The sequence below is a fragment of the Microtus pennsylvanicus genome, chromosome 6 (assembly GCF_037038515.1).
Source record: "Microtus pennsylvanicus isolate mMicPen1 chromosome 6, mMicPen1.hap1, whole genome shotgun sequence".
Taxonomy (NCBI): Eukaryota; Metazoa; Chordata; class Mammalia; order Rodentia; family Cricetidae; genus Microtus; species Microtus pennsylvanicus.
In genome coordinates, this window is record NC_134584.1 from 106962194 (window position 1) to 106985239 (window position 23046).

Sequence of the window (23046 nt, forward strand, 5' to 3'; positions counted from 1 at the left end):
ATCACAGCCCGCTGTCCTATCGCTAAGGGCCTCAGCCTGCACTCAGCATTTGCACAGCAGAAGGAAGGATGAAACAGCACACTTGGCCTGAGCCAAGCCTTGGCAGAGGCTCAGCACCAGGCCTCAGTATGATGGCTGCCAGCAGGGGGCTATTAGGGTAAGACATTTTGGGCTCTAGCCCAGAATCTCAGAATAGTCAGGGCTAGAAGGAACCTGAGAGAATAAACGGTTGATTCCCTAATTTTATGGCTGAGGAACCTGAGGCCCAGGGAAGAAAGACTTCTACAGATAAGACCCAGACTGTAAACATCTTGATTTCATGCCAGCCCTGTTCTGGCACAGCAAACCCCAACACTGTTTCTCAAAAGAACGGGGCCTCATGGACAGTGATGAGCCTGGGGTCCCAGTGAGGGACTCTGGCTGATTCCCTTCCGTCTGTTCACCGTTCTGATGGGAAAGGTGGAGCCATTCTGCTTCCTTCCAGATCATCGGTTCTGAGTCCCTGGAGTCTGGGCAGAGCTGTTCCCAAGCACAGGCTTCATTGCCAACTCTCCTTGGACACGGACACTTGGGGCCTGTCCCTGAGAGGGCAGCTTCTGACCTGAGCACAAGCGAGGGAATGTAGCTGTATGTCCCTCCATCCCACAGGCTGTCCTGGGATGTGCTTGCTGCTCAGACTGGGCTCAAGCCCTGCCAACCATGTAGGGATGAGAGATGCAGACAAATGGTGTGGGATGGACAGGGACAAAGGTTGGCTGGAAAGCAGAGGGCACAGGCTGGCACCTGCCTCCCCGTTGCCAGAGGTTGGCTCCTCACTGGGCCGTCCCTATTCTCTCAAGATACCTGGGTAGGATTTCAGCTTCTTCCCCCCCCCAGCAGTAAAGGAGTGGTCCCTTCATCTAGCCTGGGAAATCTGTTTGGATTGCAAGCTTTCCCACAGTGAGCATTGTGGGATCTGTAAATCCTTCCAGCTCCCACTTACTGAGAGCGCCTCACAGCAAATGGGTCCACCTGTGTCCATACCTGGTCTCACTCTCAGCTAGAGCTGCAGGCGGGGGGGGGGGCAGCCTGTTCATTCCTGTGAGTGGTGGGAGGTAGGGAGAGAGAGAGGGAGGGAGTGTTCTCAGCAGACGCTGGGCTGCCACCATTAGATGATCACACTAGAGGCAGGGAGTGGGGGGGGGACAAGAACTATGGGATTTGCCCATGATGGTCTGCATAGTAGATTGGTGTGCAGCCTGAGTTGTGTTTCTAAAATGTGACAATCCAGACATTCCCCTCTCTGTGTGAGCCTTAAACTCTATGGAGATTTCTTCATGGGACAAGGAGAAGATGGCCCTTGTGGAGCATGCACACAAAAAATTTTTGGCTCTTTTTGAAAAGCCAGATAAACCCAAATGTCTGTGGATTTATTTCTAATTCAGAAACATAGGGGCTTCACAGCAGTGAGTGTAGCAGTGAGATTCCTTCCCTGCATGGCATCTGAGTAGGAACATGAGACAGTGTCTCAGTCCCCAGCCTCCCTTCCTGACATGGATTAACAGGTGAAGAGGTCTGAGAGCGTTTGTTTCCTGGCAACATTAGCTGCTCCGGAGAAAGCTGACACAGAAGTAGACCCACTGAGGTTTAAGATCCCTGATTAACCAGGATCAAAGTATGTATCCTCAGGTGTGAAGTGGACACTGAACCCAGGCACGCTCACCAGCCGAGTGAGGTGGGCCTGTTTCTGTTGCTTCTGCTGTCCAGCTTCTTTGTGCTTAGGCCAGTTCTATTTCACTGTGACCCAGTCTCCTTAGAGAGGAAGCCTTTTAAATGCAAGCCCTACTCTTCTGTTCCTTAGTGGAAAGTCCGCAAGGAGCCATGCAGCTAAGTTCCTCTGCCCTCCGCAGCCCTGGAGACATGTCACTCTATGACACAGCACAGCTATTTTCCTGTTGTTCTTGTCCTTGGTCCTATGCTTTGCCTAATAACTGTTTATTCTCAGGTCTCGGTTGACTGTCCTCTGGAGACATTTTCCTGACATTGCACTCTCCAGGCTAGGACTGGTGGATGTCCAATCATACATTCTTAGGGTACCATGTCCCACTCCTGTCCCTGACCCATGATCCCTGATTCCTCAAGGGTCACCAGACTCTGCATTCCTAGTTTAGAAGGCTCTCCATTATCTCCCTGAAACCATCCTAATCTGCAAGCTCTTCTTCCAAGCTCTCATTAGACCAACCTCTGATGTTCATCATGTGAGTCTTACCAGGTTGTGGGCTCCTCCAGAGTGGATACCTTTGCACCATGGCAGAGGTGACTCCAAACGTTTCAGAGTCTCTGAAATTCATCTAACACAAAAGACATTGACAGATGTCCTTTTGTAACTTCCTGCCACAGCCTCAAAGGACACTGAAAAGTATCCTCTGTTTTTCCTTTTCTGACATTTTCAATCAAATGTTTCTGTGTGAAATGGTGTCTAACAATCTGTGTGGGCAGAAGGAAAGAATGACCAAACGGGAGGAAACAAATAGAAAAATAAAAGAGGGACAATATAATCATAAAAGTTTTTTTCTTAATCTTTGGGGTAAACACCACTACCCAACACCGTGACAATGGCACCGAGAGCCCTCCATGGCTGGAAGGGAGCTGGTGGTGAGGGTTTCAGGGCTAGCTCCACAAACTAGGCTCAGGGGCAGCTTCTGAGACACTCTGTATTAGATACTGACCCGTGTCGTGTGCCATTGGTGAGGAGGAAGACAGCGTGCTTTTCCCAAAGGGCGACGATCTCCCCAAAGGATGACTTTTCTCAGGAGGCAGGAGCGATTTCCCGGAATAACCTTTTTGCTCTTTATTCAGCTGCTGCAGCAGATACTCATTAGTTACCACCAGGGATCTGAGGCCCAGGGGAAAAGGCAGTCATGAAATCACAAAAGCAAAGTAGAAGCCATTCAGGTCTGAAATGACTTCTAAAGACAAATACACAATGAAGTAACATCTTTCAATAGAACTGTCCAATTTATGAGTGGATTATCTTAAAGCAGACCTACAGTCCCTTTGTTACAATTCATGTGATTGCGTTCAGATTGGCTGGAGCAATTATATTTCACATTTTATGGAGCGGTTCGTCCATTCTTTCCAAAGCACTTTCTTGATGAGAAGTAGAAACACTAGGGCACCGGCTCCTATCAGGCCCAGCAATTCCCACTCACAAATCATTGCTTCTTTTATTAGCTTGCTCTGTAGCTAACTAACGGTACAAGCCACTACTGCATTCTTGGACTCTGAATTACCACACAACACTAAAAGCCAAAAGATGATGTATACAAAAGATGATTTAATCCCAGCCAGGAGGCAGAGGCAGACGGATCTCTGTGAGTTTGAGACCAGCTTGATCTATATAGTAAGCTCCAGGATATCCAGGACTATGTAGAGAGACCCTGTCTCAAAAAAATTATACCCACAGTATTAATTACAGCACTACTTTGTTTTCAGGGGTTGGAGGTGGGAACTGACCTTGAGCACCTCACACTTGCTAAGTACACACACACCTCAGCTCATACTGGACTATTTTTTGCAGTCAAATATTGTTCATCTAACTGGTAATTTTATAATAGAGGACTAATTTAAAAAAAGGATAACCACACAATGAGTACTAGGCAGGCACAAAAAGGACTGAGAGCTAACTCAGGCTCTCAGTTTTTTTTCTTAGGTTTTTCAAGACAGGGTTTCTCTGTGTAGCTTTGGAGCCTGTCCTGGAACTCTTGTAGACCAGGCTGGCCTCGAACTCACAGAGATCCACCTGCCTCTGCCTCCTGAGTGCTGGGATTAAAGACGTGGACCACCACTGCCCTGCGTGAACTGATTTTTTAAGGTAAAAATGTTGGGTCAATGAGATGGCTTAGTGGATAAAGATGCTGTAATCATGCTTGACGACCTGAATCTGATCCCTGGGACCTTCATGGTAGAGGGAAAGAAGCAACCCTGTACACTGACTTCCACCCACAGTCTAGCATATTCAATCCTTCCTCCCTTTCCCAATAAATAAATAGCTTACAATGTTAAAGCAGGCCTGGAGAGGGGGCTCACAGAGCACTGCTCATCCAGAGGACTGCAGTCAGTTCCCAGCACCACACGGTGGCTCCCAACATCAGTAACTCCAGCTCCAGGAGTCCTGGAACCCTCTTCCTGCTTCCATGAGTATATGGCGCACAGACATGCAAAGCGCACATAGGCAGAGGCTACAACACTTTTAAAGGTAAAGATAAGCCGGGCGGTGGTGGCGCACACCTTTAATCCCAATACTTGGGAGGCAGAGACAGGTGGATCTCTGTGAGTTCGAGGTCAGCCTGGTCTACAAGAGCTAGTTCTAGGACAGGAACCAAAAGCTACGGAGAAATCCTGTCTCGAAAAAAATCCAAATAAATAAATAAATAAATAAATAAACAATAAAAAAATAAAGTTAAAGATAAGAGTGAATATAAAAAGTAACCTTTTTATAAAAGTTGCTCCTTTTGTTTGTTTGTTTTCCGAGACAGGGTTTCTTTGTAGCTTTGGAGCCTGTCCTGAAACTAGCTCTTGTAGACCAGGCTGGTCTCAAACTCACAAAGATCTGCCTCCCAAGTATTGGGATTAAAGGTGTGCGCCACCACTGCCCAGCAAAAGTTGTTCCTTTTTTATAAAAGTTGAGCAGATAATAGCACCAGCAGAGTCCACTGTAGAAGGCTAGTGAGGGGAAGGAAATGGCTAGATACTTCTTAATCTTATTTATGGATTTGACTTTAAGATAACATAAATGTTTAATAAAACTATACAAACAAACCAAAAAATTTCCCTAAGAACCAAAGTAAAAATGAAATAAACAAGTTGAGTGATTTAGGAAAACAGAGTTGTTTCAAGTTAATCTGAGATAGGTATTTTGAGTGTTCATCCCTCAGAGGAGACGCTCTAACGCGGCCCCAGACCAGCAGCTACAGCACAGACGGGGAATATCGGAAACACAAATACTCAAGCTCGGAGCCTACAGTGCCAATCAGAATTCTGGGCTGGAGCCTAGCAATCTGCATTTCAGCAAATCAACAAATCCTTCCTGTAATTCCAATGCAGAACCATGACTTTGACCTTTCTTTACTCTTCAAAGCTTGAAATAGTTATAAAGAGTTTTGTTGTTGCTTGCTCTTTTTTTTTTTTTTTAAATAGAGTCTCAGCCTTAAACTCACTATGTAGCCAAGGCTGGCCACCTACTACCACAAGCGCAGGGGTTATAGCCATGTCCTACCATACCCAAGTGAAAAGTTATGGGGTGGTTTGTTGTTATTGTTGCTTGTTTTAAGCTATCCAGAAAGGGCCTGGATCTGACCCTCTGGTTTTAATGCTACTCTACTGAAAATCAGTGATGAGGTCTGAGTTTGAAGGTAGGGGGTTTGGTTATTTAAACATCAGTGAAAGTTCTAACTGCCGGTTGCCTTAAGCCCCTCCCCCAACCCATCAGGAGGTGCTCTCTGTGAAGAGGCTGACGCAGGGCTACTTTGGATTCTTTCCCTATTACTCCCTACTGAGTGCTCTTAGTGAGTCTTCTGTGCTCAATAGCAAACAGGCACTTTCCATAGGAGCCAGATGACTGATCTGAGGGGTGTGTGATGACCAAAACAATTGGCTGACCCCAAAGTCCCATTGTAGCCATTGAAAAACTAACTGCTGAGTAGTTCTAACCCACCAATGCCAGCAAAGGGTTGTCCCTGGTGTATAAAGGCAGTACTAAAAGCTGTCCTTTGATCTCTGAGCTAGCGTGGCCTAGCACGGGAGATTTCCATACAGTCATTTACACAGGTGGAGAGTCTAGTTTCCAAGAAAAGCAGAGCAGATAAAGAGAAGTGAACACAGGCTCTGAAGCCAGCCAGTCAGACCGCTCCTACCTCTGACTCTCATGGAGAAGAGCAACTGTCTCCTCCAGCCTTTTCAGCTGAGTCAGCTCCTGGTTTAGGCAAGCCACCTGTAGGGTCAGCTGTTGGTTCCTGCGCAGAAGATCATCTACAAAGGGTACAACAGCCAGGAGTGAGCAGGACTCCAAGCTCACCTTCAGTAGAGCTCAAGTACTTGGAGACATCTCAACCAGCCCCCACCCTTCCCAGTACTTCCCTCCACCTGTCATTCATCATTTCCTCCCTTGGAGACAGGAGTTATTTGGCAGGAATACGGCATTTGGTGACAGCCCTGAATTACAGCTCAGCCATGTCCAGTTAGACATATCAGACCAGCCTTTGAGTTTCACCAGAGCCCACAGGACCACCACCACGAGGTCCCAGTGACACACCTGCCCTCACTGCTGGACCCAGGAAACAATACTCAATCTCCTGCATTCTACATTTTGGTTGGGAAACTTGAGCCCTTTCTCCCTACCAAGTTCGTGGAAACATCTAGAACTGTGTCAATCTGCAAGATTTTCAAGCTGTAATATCTCAGTGATAGCCAAGACAGTTACACCTGCCTCTCTAAATATTCTACCACTGCCGACAGTCATGAGGTAGGCAAAAAGGCACAGGAACTCTGGTCCTATAGGAGCCAGTTTTCTAGAATACCATAGCTTTGCAAATGCTAATAAGCTTACCAATCACCTGGGATTCTATTAAAAATAGATTCTGATTCAGTAGGCCCTTCAAGAGACCAATACTCCCTTGCCTAACAAGCTCCCAGGTGATGCTACCATGGACCATGTTTTTAGTGGCAAGGCTGGAAGGTGGAAAACTGCTGTAGGTTCACTAACCCCGGAAGCTACCGTACAGACCCGGCGCGTGTGACTGAACGAAAGGATTATTTTTGAAGTAGGTGGGAGGAGACTGATGACCATTTTATCTGTGTTTTGTATTGGGCTGAGTTTTAACAGTGGCGGCTCAATGCTTCCATGTCAAGTTTCTCATAGCAATATGAGTGCCTGTATTTACTTACAAAAATTGAGCTAGAGGTTTGAAGTAGAGGGTAGATTTTTATTTATTTATTTATTTATTTATTTATTTATTTATTTATTTATTTATTTATTTTAACAGGAACTTGTCTGGAACTTGCTCTGTAGACCAGGTTGGCCTTGAACTCAGAGATCCACCTGCCTCTGCCTTCGAGTACTGGCAGTAAAGGGGTGTGCCACCTCAGCCTAAATACAAACTTAAAAGGTAGCATTTGCTACCTGGGAGGCAGAGGCAGGTGGATCTCTGAGTTCACAACCAGCCTGGTCCACAGAGTGAGTTCTAGGGCAGCCAGGGCTACACAGAGAAACCCTGTCTAAAAAAACAAACAAAAGTAGTATTTACAGAGACAGAGTGAGAAGGGAGCACAAACACATGACTGATGTGATTATCAAAACCACATTTCTCAAGAGAGGTTTAGCAATGTGTAAGAACACCCTCAAAAAATGTCTATGCCCTTTGGCTTTTCCTAGGAAAATAATCTGAAATGTACACACTTGTACACACTTGTACACACTTGTACACACTTGTACACAAATGTAGACATGTACTGTGTGTGCGGCAGCTTTGGACAGCAGCATTATTTATAATATAATATAATAGCATATGTATCAGGAGTCCTAGTCCCATCACCAGGGAAGAAAGGTGGTCTCGGAGAAACGGTTTCATTCTAGGCTTTCTTCTGCCTTAGGTCTTTCTTTCGAATAGTCAGAATCTCTTTAGAATTATCAACTTTCTCTCCATATTAATACTTAAACATTCACTATTGTAAGCAAATATAACTTTATAGTTATTAAATATTAGAAACAACAATATGGTGTTTGCTAGAAAAATGAGGGCTACAGGCAACATTGTGGGAGCTGCCTATGCCATTAAGTTAGGATGTAGTAATAGGTCTATGGTTACCTGGGGTACAGAGGGGAAAATGACTACACAAGTATGTAAGGGAACTTTCTGGAGTTATAGAAATATTTTAGATTTTCATTAGAGTAAGTTTAAGATGAATATATTGTGTTGTATTAAGTTATCCTGAAAAAAAAATCAGGGTATAGCTAGGTGGTGGTGGTGCACACCTTTAATCCCTGCAGAGGCAGGTGAATCTCTGTGAGTGAGTTTGAGACCAGCCTGGTCTACAAAGTGAGTTCCAGGACAGCCAAAGCTGTTACATAGATAAAAAAAAAATCAGGGTATAGTTTTTAAAATTTTGAGTTGAATGTTTATCATATGGAGGTAAATCGGAAGAAAGAATTCATATATACTGGGTAGTCACTGCTGGGTCATGGATCTGTATTTCCTTATACATTTTCTCCTGCTGTAATGATTTAAAAACAACATTCATGTATGTTTTACATGAACACAGCGTTTCATATGGTAATTCAAAGACGTCTGCACTACAATTCTCTGAAGCAAAGCAAGGGACTTTGCCTGGATTGGATTCTCTAGCACCACAAAAATAAATAACTCTCTGAGGTAAGATTACAATTTCTACTATTTCCTAAGGAAAAATAATGGCCAAGGAGAACCAAAGGCAGCCATGAGAGTTTTGGTTGCCGACGTTCATTAAACAGGCCATTTAGCAACAATTGGGCAACCTCACACATGGCTTTCCTAACTTACCGTGTGAATGAGATGGGTGCCCACTCACAACTGAGGCAGCAGCACCTCCCTCCAACTGCTGAATTTTTTCTGACAAAATCACGTTTTCCTCCAGCACTTTGACCAGTTTTTGCTTCAAATTTTCCTTTAGACCAGAAAACAACACGTCAATGTTAAGAATCTGCATTTTTAGTAGTGCCATTTCCTCTTGTGACAGACTGAATGGAAAGGTGCAGTTATGAGACCTCACTAGAGATTCAGTTCAGGGGTAAACACAGTTCTAGGGCAGCATTCAAACTGATCAAATGGAAAATCTTTTTTTGTTTGTTTGTTTTTTGAGACAGGATTTCTCTGTGTAACAGCCTTGGCTCTTTTGAACTCGCTCCCTGAACTGACCTTGAACTCACAGAGGTCGGCTTGCCTCTGCCTCCAGAATGCTGGGATTTAAAGGTGAGCGCCACCACCTTCTGGCCTAGCTTTCTTGCCAGTAATCTGCAATTCTCGCTGAACACTGGTAGATTTGCAAGGGGCTGGCATTCTGAGTCATCAACTGAAGTTTCTAGTGCTGAACATGGTGTCTGAAAATGCACTGAAGCTAAGAAAAGGGAGACTTGAAAGAGTTTCTTCATCTTCTCCCGAATCCAGCAGCCAGATACTCAAATACGGTGCTGGTCCTAGACTCTCTGCTCCATCAGAAGGGAGAACGATGGCATTTGCCTTCCATCATTGGATCACACCATGGCCTTCATCAGGGTGATGTTATACACTTCTACTCTAGAGTTTTCGTCTCCTTTCCCTCCTTGCCCTTTCACGCTTCTTTAGGACTTTGGGATTTGGACTAGAATGAAGGAGTCACCCCTGAAGACTTCACATTGTTCCCATCCTAACGAGTTCCGTATTCCTGATTGTTCTGCCTGACTTTTTCACGTTTGGGTTCTGCAGTTTCTAAATGTCTACATTAGTTATGCTCCTTGGGGCCTTGGGCCATTCTAGTCAGGATGTTATGTCTTTTCTAGTGAAGGAAGAGGAGGAGAGAAAGATGAGGGAGCCATACCACGTCGTTAGGAACCAGCTGCTCCACTTCCTTTAGCTCACTCTCCCTCCAGCGGAAGGCTTTCCCTGCCTTGTCTTCAAGCTGGGAGCGACACTGCTGAGGAGGTGCAGGCACAACCAAAGACAGAAGCAAATCTCTGGCAGGACCTGCCAAAAATTCAGGTTGGGCACATGGGCCAATCTTAAAAACTAAAGCACAGAATTTCAAGTCAGTAACGGCCGGCTCTGTATCTAAACATCGCCTTTTGACGTGAATTTTAAGTGGCTGTAAGAGGCGTTGTGCCCTGAATCCTCTGTGGAGGATACACACAGCCCTTCCTGTTTGCAATGGTCCAGAGATTCTGCTCCGGGTGTGTGGGAGGGGTGATTTCCTACAAAATGGCAACAATGGTCAACATAGGAAGGAAGGCAGATTCTTTCTCCTCTATGTCCCTTTAGAATTAAAAAATTACCATATTAATTATTTATAATAATGGGTTTATCGTGACAGTTTTATATACACACACAACATTTTATTATAGTCATACATATTAATTGCCCTCTCTTGTCCTCGTCCCATATAATTTTTTAATTAAAAAATTTGGTGTGGGGGGCTGGAGAGATGGCTCAGCAGTTAAGAGTATTTGTTGTTCTTGCAGAAGACCAGAGTTCAGTTTTCTGCACCCACGGCAGGTGGTTCACAGCCTCTTGTAACTCCAGCTTCAGGGCACCTGACACTCTCTTTCGGGCTCTGGGCACCCACATACACATGCAGACACCCAGTATACACGCTGAAACTAAGGTCTTTCAGGAAATGGGATGTGACTAGTGCGAGCCAGACAGGTGTTCTACCACTGGGCTAGATACCCTCAGCCCTTATAAATTAAAAATAATTTTTACAGCCAAAACAACTCTCAAGGTTCTCATTTTTACTTAAAGCTTTACTAAAAAGCAAAGTTTCTTGAATTTTTTTCTCTATTAAACAACAAATAAACACCTGGAACCAACATTCATAAAACTATTTGCCCCAATGTCCCTAAAAGGTATTCCCTAAAAAGGGCCCAAGGCATTTACTCATTTCATTATTTTACATCACCATTTCAATAGTCTTTGCAAAATTCTGATAATCAAACCTAATTTCTTCTGTATTCATTACTGGCACTTCCAAAGGACCATAACATAATTTTGCAATTATTAATATAACTACTCTCAATTACATATATCTGATCATGCAGTATATTAGCAAAGACGACACATGAGCTCACACACCATAGGAAGGGGAAAACAATTGCTACAAAACAACTTGCAAAGTGATTTAAAAAAACAGGGAAGACAAATGTAACAAAATAAAAATTTGGTCTGGCTGTGGTGGGGCACGCCTTTAATCCCAGCACTCGGGAGGCAGGGCAGGCGGATCTTTGTGAGTTCGAGGCCAGCCTGGTCTACAAGAGCTAGTTCCAGGACAGGCTCCAAAGCTACAGAAACCCTGTCTCGAAAAACCAAAAAAAAAAAAAAAAAAAAAAAAAAAAGAAAGAAAGAAAGAAAAACTTGTTAACCGCGGTGTTTCTAGAAAATTTTGTTAAGTGTACACACTTTTCCTTGTAGGCTAAGGGAACTGGATGACTATTAAAAAACCACAGAGCAGAAGCAAGGTCCTGCCTTCCTAACTGCTCAGAGAACTATGCACTTACCAAGAAACTTCTTGTTGAGGAGGAGGGAGCCAGAGCCATTCCAGTGCTTATCCACCAGCTCCAGGAGCTGTCTGAGGACAGTGGCCACGTGGGGGGTTCTGGCGGAGATCGGGGGACTATGGTTTCCTGGTAAACCATGCAAACTGCCCAGGTCACTAGAGAGAGGCTCAAGAAACAAAACAAAACAAAACCAAAAACCAGTACCATTTGTGTCATTCTTACACAATAAAGGAAATAAGGATCCAGACATTTAAAGCATTAATAATTTTTTAAAGTAAAAAAACTTCATCTTTTGGTTTAGATATGAATCTCATATTACTATGTTCAAGGCAAACATATGAGATATTCTAGACAATTTCATGTTTCTTTTTTCTTTTCCTTTGATGGTGCTAAGAATTAAACCCAGGACCCTGTACCACCGAGCCTCATCTCTAGGCTGTCAGAGAAATTTCAAAAGCAGCAGAACCACTATCATGACTTTCTATGCAGGTTTTCAGAATTTATTAACAATAAAAATGTGTTATTTAGTCCTTATACGTGTGGTTCAATGTATTATGTAATACAAAAAGAAGATGAAATGGCAGGACATTTTTAAGAAGTACCATATATAATAAGATAAAATTGAGAGTACTTTAATAAGAAATTAAAATTCATAATAAATTTATATTTTAAATGAACATAAATGCCCTCTAACATTTTAAGAATTTTGAGTTAAATGTCATTGTTAGGTTAAGTACTAATGATATATTTTTATTTAAAGAAATCGTAGATAGATTTATATAGTAAGATTCTTCATTCTAAGCTGACATGCATAATATTATGCATTTTATATATGTCTCCCTCCTGGTCTTTCCTATAGAGTCTTGTGGACTTCAAGAACTAATGCAGGCTAGAGAGGTGGCTCAGCAGGGCTTGCTTAGCATGTGCAAAGCCTTGGGTTCTATCCCCAGCAACACACACACGCACATAGACATGCACACACACAGACATGCACACTCTCACACACACTGACATGCACACACACAGACACGCACACTCTCACACACACAGTATGTCACACATTAAAGACAGTCAAATTATTTCTCAATTTTGCTTGATGTAAAAAACTAAAGATGATTATTAGGTAATGAAACACAGCACCCAATGACAGTGATGTGAGCTGAGTCACGTGTGTGGCCTGCGATTGGTAGGGAATGGCGTTACAACTAGGATAAACATGTTCTCAGTTCTCAGGAAATCTACGCCTGGTCCTGATCAGTACAGCGTAAGGACTGTGGATTTATGAAAGACACAAAATGGGGTCATTTGAGAAGTTAACCTGATTTGGGGTTAAAGCATAAAAGAGTCTAAGTCATATAAAAAACTACTTTATGGAAATTTTTTAAAAATAAAATTTACTGTTACTGGTTTTAATTTTTTTCTTTTCTTTGTTGGTTGAGACAGAATCTCATGGGGCTTAGGCTGGCCTTGAACTTTTGATCCTCCTACCTCTACCTCCCAAGTGCTGGTGGTAGACTCCACCATGCCCAGTTTAACTTTAGAAATTTGAGAATTACAGATTTCAGAAACCAAACAGCATATATACATATAATTTACAGTCAAGGACCTAGCATGTGTGAAGCCCTAGGTTCTGTGTCAAGCATCCACTAAAAGCAAAAAAACTGTCTGTTTTTATGCTTATATTAAGTCAGCACTTTGAAAGCTTTCCATATTAAGAGAAACAATGTCTAACAGGAAAAAAATGATAATATTAAAGACAATCCAAAAATGTTGAGATTTTAACAATGTGACATGGAATAGAAGTGAAAATTTTTTCCTAGACTGTTTAGTAATAAAGCATCCCAGTATCCTAAGTGTTCCTGGGACTTTACCCTAAATATATTATCACAGTTAGTGTTTTTGTCTGATCAAATGGGCGTTTGTGGGTGAGAATGTAAAACAAGCCAGGAACTAAAGAAAGTATTGTAAGACTGCCCCCTTTAGTGAACAAAAACTATGACTGTCTCAGAGGCCTCCATGTTCCTCCTTTACTGTGAGAGCGCCTAGGCCTTGCACAAACGAGGCAAACTGTACCCGGCTCTCAGCTCCACAGTTCTGAAAACAGACCAGGAAGGATTCAAAGGGTTAAGAAATGGACAATTTCCATTAAATCATCCTAACGTGCAAAAAGATTTCCAACAACTAGAAACTTAAAATGATTAGAAAGAGTTTTTGACCAAATATCCTGCTTCCTTACAAGGCAGCAAATGACTGACACACGATTCCCATGACAGGGATCGCGGGCTCTCAGAGCTGTGGCTCCCTGGCGGCAATAAGACCTGCAGAAAAATTAACATTCAAAAAAGACAGGTCTTGATTCTCAGAGCCACTTTCAGCTAAAAATCCCCTGGGAAATCTAATTCACTTGCTTATGGATACTTTAGTGCGGGGAATAGAATCATTTGAGTATCTGTACAGAAAAGCAAAATAATGATGTTTAGCTGGGCGTTGCACACCTTCTATCCCAGCACTTAGCAGGCTGAGGCAGGCAGATCTGTGAGTTCAGGGTCAGCCTGTTCTATAATGTGAGAAAAAGATTTTATAAAAGCCATTTCAAGTAAGTTAGCTACTTGTGACAATGTCTCCACTCTGTCCTGCTAGCAAACTCTTGCAGGAACAGTTAGTTACTCAAGTGTCTTCCTACCATGTACCATGTTTATGCTTTCAGAGTAAATCAGTTCCCTTGAGATAGAAAGCTGAACAAATAGAAAAGTGGGATAACTCTTCCTAAGGGCAAAAGAATCACAGGCTATAGCCTGGTAGTGCTGGCCACAGGTCTTTGAAAATCCCCTAAAACTTCTAGCAATATTGGTGGAACCACTGGAAACCCCAAGAGCAGCACATTCTGTTCTTGAGCCTTTGTGTTTCTTGTACACACACAAACAAGTCAATACTTGCGCCTCGCTGCTTGTAGCTTCTTGGTAACCACACTTCAGATTCAGGTTGGCAAGAACATTGTCCTTCCGCTTGAATCCTCCGCTTAATGACCTCTGCGTTGGAATTTCCCTGTTTTCTGGAGCCCCAGAAGGTAACAGCAGTGTCCGAAGAGAGTTTCCAAGGACACGGTTGCCTGGGAAAGAACCAGGTGCTGGTGCAAAATCCCTGAGACTGCTGGATAACTGTTGTTCTACATTGGCCAGCAGAGCAGGGTCACTGTTGAAATGGGTCGTGGCACATAGATCTGTGGAGAAAAAACCTGGCAAATGAATCTGCCTTTCAACTCTCTTATAGCTGTTGGTATCTAGGATTATAATAATCACTCTTTAACATAACTCCTTTCTTTGTCTCCCTCTACCTGACCAAACCTCAATTCTGAATAAATTCAGCTGTCTACATGTTCCCAGCGTATAGCCAGAGCAGTGGTTAGAGAACAGTGCACATCTGTCCTGACCTTTCTCACTTTCATTCACGACTGCTAGATTATTTGGACACTTATTACTGCCCAGCTTTCCTTATATATTACTCCAGTCAATTCATTTTATTTCCTGAGAGAATTATTTCACATTTCTTTTCTCTCCAGCTTTGAATATCATCCCCTCCATCCTTTATCTCACCAAGAAAACAGAAAATCAAAGAAAATGTCCATACCATCTCACCACTGAATTTATCAACTGACTTACACTTTATTGGCGGTCTGAATAAATCTCCTGCCTCCTTCTTGGAACTGTTGCTGCTTAATTTAACTGCTTCTTTACCAGATGACTGAATTTCATCTCTTGTGGACTAGACAAGGAGCTCTTCTGTTTTCTGATACATCATTATTAACTATCCCTCTGCTGGTGATTTTTATCAGTCTTATGGGACTCCATCCCCTCTTCCATTTCTCTGCTCCTTGTATATATTTAGTACTCTGTTGCTTCATTTCCAGGGCATGTGTGTGTGTGTGTGTGTGTGTGTGTGTGTGTGTGTGTGTGTGTTTTTAACTCATCTCAATGGAGCTTTTATTTTAATGTATCCCCTGAAGCTATTCACTAATTCCTTTGTGTTTCCAAATAACTGCCAGTCCCAGCTCCTTCCCTGCAGCCTCCAACATAGAATACTACTTCCTCCTTCTGATCACACATTTTTCATTAGCGCGGCAGAAGCACAGTGTAACAATCAGCTTTCTCCTTTTCTTTCACTCTTCATGGTAGTTTGTCTTTATCTATTCAACTTTAAATTTTCACAAGACTCAGGATCTTGGATCTCTTTTCTATCTATGTTTATTCCCTAGATGAGTAGCTCATCCACTCACAGTTTTAATGTCATCTGTCCCTGCAAAATTCTCGAATTTCCTCCTGAAATCCACACTATTATGTCAAATTATTAGGGTGCCATCTCCGGGAAGTTCTAATAGCACCTCAAACTTAAGATATATAAAACAAGACTCAATATTTATCTTAAAACTCATTTCTCCTCTTCTAGTCTTTCTTATATCATAAATTCTCCTCGTAAGCGAGGCCTGAAACCTCAGAATCACTGACTCTCTTTCTCCTACACTTTATTCCAAGTCCATCAACAAACCCAAGGGTATTTTTCCTATAATATAGTCAGAATCTGTCATCTGCTCACTACCTCCACTGTCTTTCTAGTTGAAGCTACCGACTTTTATCTAAATTTTAACTTCTTAAATGGGTTTTCCTATTTCCATTCTTGCCCCATTTTATTCTCAATTTAGTATCCAGAGTAATTCTTGTTCTGGTTTTCTGTCTCTTTCTCTCATCCCAGATCTCATACATGTGCAGGTACATGTTCACATGTCTGCATGGAGGCCAAAGGATGATGATGGCTGCTTCCTCAGTCACTGTGCAGTGAGATGGGTCCCTCACCAAACTGGCAGGTGCAAGCTGGCCAGAGAGCCCTACAGACAGCTCCTGCTGTGTCTGCCTTCCCAGCAGTGGAATAAGGGGTGCATACACTACACCTGGCCAGATTTCACCAGGGAATCTAAACTCAGATCCTTAGGTTTGTGCAGCAAGTGCTTTACCAACTTAACTCACTTCCTAGCCCCTCAGAGAAATGCGTAAGTGAGAATCCTTTGCTATAAATCTTCCAACCATACATATGGCCCGGAATAAATGTTTGGCCATCACTCTGGCCTTGTCTATACACTTCATTTCCCTTACTCCGCCATACTAGGTTCCTTGTTCCATAAACATGGCTTCAGGAATTCTTCACTTACTATTTCCACTTTAGAAAGTTCCACCCCCAAGTTATCTATATAGGTTATACTTTCATTTCACTCGTCTCATGTTTATGATGCCTCAACATAGAAGTCTGACCTGCCCATCCAACCGAAACATCGCTTTGTCCTTATTATTTCTTATATACTTGTCATTTTCCATCATAGCACTTATAAATTGATATATTTATATGTTAAGTTATTATCTATTTTACCTTGTTAGAATAAAAGTAGAGACATAATTTATGATCAAATATACATGGAATTAGATTTTGTTTTTACTTTATCTTAGAACTAGACTAGTGTCCGACACATGGTGGGTATCCAATGAGTTTTGTTGAATAAATTAATAGCCAAAGATCAGTCTCTATGATTTATCCTGAAACTATCTTCTCCTGAGAGTGAATTTTCCTATTCCTACACTTGCATCATTCCATGCTCAACTCAGACCCAGACTAGCTCTTTTTCTTTTGCTGTCCCTCACCATACATGTGCATGCACGTGCATGTTCACATGTGATCATATGTGTGTGGAGGCCAGAGGTTGATGATGGTGACCAGAAAGAACTAGATGCATTTGGGAATAGGTCTTGCGATGCCACTAACTAAAATGACATGTAGTTGTAAAACTCATATTTCTATATTTTTTCCTCTAAATTATCCATCATGTTGCACCCAAACCCTCCAGATTTCTGGAAATTCCATGGACAACTAATGACCCTAATATATAACTGAAGAACCACAAATTCAGTTTCAATAAAATCCAAAATTCATGCGTTTAAAAAGACTGCAAACTGACAGCTATTACCTGAACTAAGCTTTAAGAGCCTTCCTGTATTGGAGTCGGGGTTTGACAGAGAAGTTAGTAAATCTCCACAGGAATGGGATGAGGTGGCTTTTATGTCATTTGAAGGTTTTATGCTACATTCTCGGTAGTTCTTGATTTTTTGAGGCTTTTTGACAAGACTTCCGTGCAGGGAAAGAGTTTGAGAATAATGATTATCATAACAGTCCAGACTGACATCTGAAGGTAATTGATAGGGAAGGATCTGGTTAGCATCACCCACGTCCAGGCGTTTACCCAATGAGCCATCATGGATACATGGATAGGTGTCAGGTCTTGATATCAAGTCTTTTTCTGGAGAAGAACTTGAAGACTTAGTGTCTAAAAAAGATACTCGGTATCCATCTCTAGTCATCATCTCTGGAGATCGGACTGTGGACTGATGAGGCAGGTAGTGTCTGAATTCTAATCCTCACCAAAGAAAACAAAAGAAAACATGATGAGAATTCATCTTGGTCCAGTTGGGTATCTTTGTCCACTAAGAATTCTAATAGATGATAGCAAAACGATGAAAGGATTTCCACAGGGACAATGACAACAAGACATGTAGGACATTTTGTAAACAATAAAGAATCTGTATCATTATGGAGACAAACTTCAAAATAATAGAATAACCTAAGAATGTTCTCTTAAAATTGTAGTTTCAGAGTTTTCCACGCAGTGGTTTTGCTTTTTTTTTCTTTTGAGACGAGATCTGTCTATGCAGCCCAGACTGGCCTGGAATTCACAGTCCTCTTGCATCCTCCATTTCCTGGGATTACAGATGTGTGCTACCATACATGCATACATGACTTCCAGACAGCAATCTCATATAAAAAGTTGGCATACTTCCACAATGACAATAATTGTAGCTTTATGCATTCAGTTTATAGACAATAGTTGGTCTATGATTTTATAGACTCCTTGCCTTCTCTCACTATTAAACTACACCCAGAGGTTCTAGTTCACCCACTGGGAACTGATACCTAAGCTAGTTAAATAGTAGAGAATGCAAAATGTATGAAAATCCCTGGCCTAGGTGCTATCCTAATTCTGAAGAATTTCTCTCAGACAGCTACATTTGCTATTCAATAAGTCTCACAGTTTAGCAAGTAGAACAGTAGACAAAGGAGCAGGTTTTATGCTCCTTGGTACTTTCAGAGTCTGTGGTGCTTGATGGGATATCTTAGGAATAAAATATGTCATTTCTGAATTAGCTACATTAACTCTTCTAGCCCTGTGTTTCTAGGACCTACAGGAATGGTTCACCCATTGTCAACTTATATCGCATGGCAAAGGCCATAGAACAGTATCTTTACTTAGGTAACAAAATAACTTAGGTATAAAGATGGTGTAAATTCAACAAAGAGCTAAGAAGACAGTGAGGAATTTCTAGGTCCAAATTAGGAAGCAAACAAACAAAAAACCAAAACAAACAAAACTTTAAAGGTGTGCTAGGACAGAAAATCATGTTTACCCAAAATCATTTAGGGTGAAAAGGGACAAAAGCATCAGTTCTGCCCAAGGTAAGAGACACGGCAACTGCTTCCCCATAGCTCACACACATTGTCGGAAGGAAATGTGGGCAGGATGCAGTGCTAAGGGTAAAATAAGCCATTTCTGAGAATGACTTGTGCTGGGATTAAAGCAGTTCCAGACTGATAGTGTTCTAACACTTGGCAGAAGCAAATGGAAGTTTGTTCTGGAAAAGACAAACACATAGAAGACTAATAATTATTTGTTCAAATAATTACTAAAATATAAAAAAAGCAAACAACCAAAAATAAACAAAAAACCCAAAAGCATTAACATGAATGAAAGCAGTAGAAAAAACGTAGACCTATAAAGATCTCAGATACTACGAATTATATATACCATATAGCTATAAAGCACCTAAGTTTATTCTATTTAAGGAAATATAAGAAAAAGCCTACATTTTTCTTAGAAAAGGTGACTTAGATTAAATTAAACATATATAATTGAGAAGAGAAAAAAAAGGACTGAGAAGAAAAAAATTTGGAATTAAGAATTCAGCACACAGAGTTGGACAGTGGTGGCGCACACCTTTAATCCCAGCACTCTTGAGGCAGAGGCAGGCAGATCTCTGTGAGTTCAAGGCCAGCCTGGTCTACAAGAGCTAGTTCCAGGATGGGTTCCAAAGCTACAGAGAAACCCTGTCTCAAGAAACCAAACAAGAACAACAACAAACAAACAAAACAACAACAACAAAAAAAAGAAACAAAGAAACCAGAGTTCATCACCAAAAGGCCCACACTAAAGGATTTATTATGACTGTATAATGATCCTCCAAGGGATAAGATGTCTGGGCTAAAGAAAGAAATGAAAACAAAGATAAATTTAAATGAAAATTGCATAAAAACATCTTGTGGGGTTTAAAAAGTATGCAGAAGGGGCTGGAGAGATGGCTCAGAGGTTAAGAGCACTGACTGTTCTTCCAGAGGTCCTGAGTTCAATTCCCAGCAACCACATGGTGGCTCACAGCCATCTATAATGAGATCTGGTGCCCTCTTCTGGCATGCAAGCATACACGGAAGGAATGTTGTATACATAATAAATAAATAAATCCTAAAAAAAAAAGTATGTAGAATAAGAAACCATAGGAACTCTATTTGGGAATGTAGCTCAGGGGTGGAGTCCTTGACCAGAATACGTCAAGTCTTAGGTTCAATTCATGAAAGCAGATGGAAAGGTCTGTAGGATTAATATCTTTGGGGAGTGGAAGATTAAAAGGATGAAGATACTTTAAGGTCTTTAAATTACCTGAGAGAAAGCTTAAGAAAAAGATTACTATATTGACAATTTTTAAATTGTGTAAGTCAAGAACATATTGTCATTTGGAGAATAATACTAAAAATATTCAAACGGTTAACTTAAAAATCTGAGAAGAGAGAGAGAGGGAGGGAGAAAGAGAGAACAAGTAGAAAAACAACAACTCTAAAGGAAAGCAAGAAACATAAGAAAAAGAAACACTCGCTTTAGGAGGAGAAAAGCCTCTGTAAGCCTCAGTCCCTGGGAAAACAGTTAGCGGACCAGTGAGTAGAGCTGTTGCAATTCTCATCCCATCCAGATTCCTCTGGATGCCCAGTGAGCAAAATATTTACCATCTTCCTTGTGAGTGTCACTGGTCTCCCTTCTTGTTGCTTCCTGCAACTAAAAAAAGTTTGAAGATTTAGGAAGGCGTTTGTGAGTGTTCAGACGCAAGCTCCCAAGACTGGGAGTTTTTCCTCCAAGGTCATTCATCCCCGGAGGGGAGGGAACTAGACTTTCCAGCAGGGGTCAACACAAGGAGGTTCCAGGATTGCTCTAAAGCAGGGAAGAAGACTCCTTGAAAACACAAACTGTCCTTAGAAGGTAACAGGCATACCGAACACTGAACTACTGTATTTTGTCTGCACACGAATTAGATAAGGCCACTTTTTCTTTTCCCTGTGATGCTGCACTTGTGATCTAGGGATCAGAGGTTGATGTCTTCCTGTTCCTGTGCACCTTAGTTTTTGAGACAGGGCTTCTCATTACACTTGTTACACATCTATTTGATTAGTCTGGCCTGTCAGTGAGCTGGGATCCACCTGCGCACCTTGTGCCAGCTGCACTTGGGTTCCAATCACAACCTTACGTGGATCCAAACCCACGTCATCGTGCCTGTGCAGCGAACACTACCCACTGAACATTCTCCCCAACCCACAGCATTTTCTCCAATTTTATCTTTTCTGTTGGAAGGACTATTCTATTTATTTCATTTTCTAATAAAGCTGAGTACCAGCTACAGGAACTAACAAGAATTTTTGTTTTTCTTTTTCTCCTGAGACAGGGTCTTGTTGTATAGCCCTGGCTGGCCTGGAGCTCCCTGTATAATCAGGGTATCCTTACACTTGCTACAATTCTGCTTCTGCCTCCCAAGTGTTGGGATTATAGGTGTGTGCCCATCATGCCAAGCAACTACTAGAGTTTTAAGAAGCTGTAGATGCCCGGCAGTGGTGGCGCACGCCTTTAATCCCAGCACTCGGGAGGCAGAGGCAGGTGGATCTCTGTGAGTTCAAGGCCAGCCTGGTCTACAAGAGCTAGTTCCAGGATAGGCTCTAAAGCTACAGAGAAACCCTGTCTCGAAAAACAGGAAAAAAAAACCCGTAAATTAATCTGAAGCATAACTAGGCAAGAACTGAAAGCAAAAAGAAAGCCATCTAACATGCATTTAAAAATATCTTAAAATGTTCATTTTCTTGGCTAGGGATATATCTCAGTGGCACAGGGCTAGACTAGCATGTCCAAGGCCTTGGGTTCTAGTCCAGCACATCCAGGCACCACATATACGACATATACAATTTACGTGGCCAGAAAAGGAATTGGCACTTCTTTTTGATAAACTTAAGGATTATAATAAGTTCAATTCTCTCTCTCTCTCTCTCTCTCTCTCTCTCTCTCTCTCTCTCTCTCTCTCTCTCTCTTTGTTTCAGGAATTAATTCTAGAGAGATTTTTTTTCTGAGAAATATTATTTAACTGTAAATTGGAATAGATATTATCTCTGTTTCCTTAAATCAATAGCAAGATTTTAAAAAAAAGCAACAAAGATAGTTTCCTAGCACCCAAGTAGAATTTACAATAACAAAGAAACAAATGCTAGCCTGTATTTAAAATCAGAAGGTGTTATAACACACACACATATATATACTGAAAAATACTCACTCTCTCTTCACTAAAACAGCCCTGGTCACCTACCTCCCCATTCACCCTCCTTCTGGCTGTTTTCCACAGTTCTGTTGCTTATAAGATTATCAAAGACAAAGTAAAGGGAGAAGGTGTCAGTTCTGTTTGACGTCATATTTGCTCACACACGATAACTTTAATAAAATGATTACATGAGTTCTACTACCATTTTTTCTCTGAAACTTTTAATTTTTCCCAAATTTGACATTACCTCTAATTTATCATTGCCTGTCACTCCTGTGCCACATTATCCTTTTCCTTCTGATAATTACACATAATTATTTTCGGAAAGCCACCTTGATACGTAAGACTTGAATTAAAAGGCAGAGGTAGAAAATGTGAGAGATCAGAGAACAAGAGATGGAGGTATTTGGTAAAAAGAAGGAATTTTATAATCAGCTCTGAATTTTTAACAGATGCACCCCTGTTTGAGGACCAGTACCTAGCACACACTGTGCTAAGGGTACATAGGGAAATACAAACACTACACAAATAGTATTAGTCTCTGGCTAATTAATTCATCAGCAAGGCAGTGAATACATTACCTGCATTCCCAGTGGACAAACGTCTAACTTTTGAGCTGGTGTGCCACTAGCCTGGCTTGCAGAAGTACTGGTTATTGAATCCTTTATTTCCCGGCTGGGCAAGGGAATAAAAAGTCCTTTGTTTGAGTCTATATTAAAAGGAAAGGAATACAATGAAATTATGACAGAGTTCAAAGACAGCATGTCTTGTAGAAAGATACTGGAGGGGAAGTCACAAGATTGGGTGCTAATTCATGGCATCACCATGTAGAAACCATGTGAACTTGGGCAAATTGCTTCAGCACTATGAATTCTCTCTTTGTTAGTTCAACAGTGATAATGAAACTTATACTACCTGTCTTTCAGCATTGAAGGGAAGCAAAAACAAGATCATGGATGGATGTGAAATGGTCGCACAAATTTTGACCTATAGGCAGACATCCGGAAGGCAAATAGTACTTTGCACACTTCCTACATGAGTAAATAATACCGCCTGACAGTAATTCAGCAATCTCCT

General features: G+C 41.7%; 1 protein-coding gene across 1 annotated transcript in view; it reads right to left on the reverse strand.

The window, feature by feature from the left end:
- Positions 1-2607: 2607 nt before the first annotated feature.
- Lrrc36 (leucine rich repeat containing 36) overlaps positions 2608-23046 on the reverse strand; it is a 37049-nt gene continuing 16610 nt past the window's right edge. Inside the window, exons 3-11 of the mRNA XM_075977178.1 lie at positions 22551-22678; positions 20402-20450; positions 17265-17705; positions 14191-14477; positions 11258-11423; positions 9589-9734; positions 8556-8679; positions 5895-6009; positions 2608-2875 (exon numbers count right to left, since the gene is read on the reverse strand). Coding sequence (XP_075833293.1) covers positions 2650-2875; positions 5895-6009; positions 8556-8679; positions 9589-9734; positions 11258-11423; positions 14191-14477; positions 17265-17705; positions 20402-20450; positions 22551-22678 — 1682 coding nt within the window. The 3' untranslated portion in view covers positions 2608-2649. The remainder of the gene's footprint in view (positions 2876-5894; positions 6010-8555; positions 8680-9588; positions 9735-11257; positions 11424-14190; positions 14478-17264; positions 17706-20401; positions 20451-22550; positions 22679-23046) is intronic.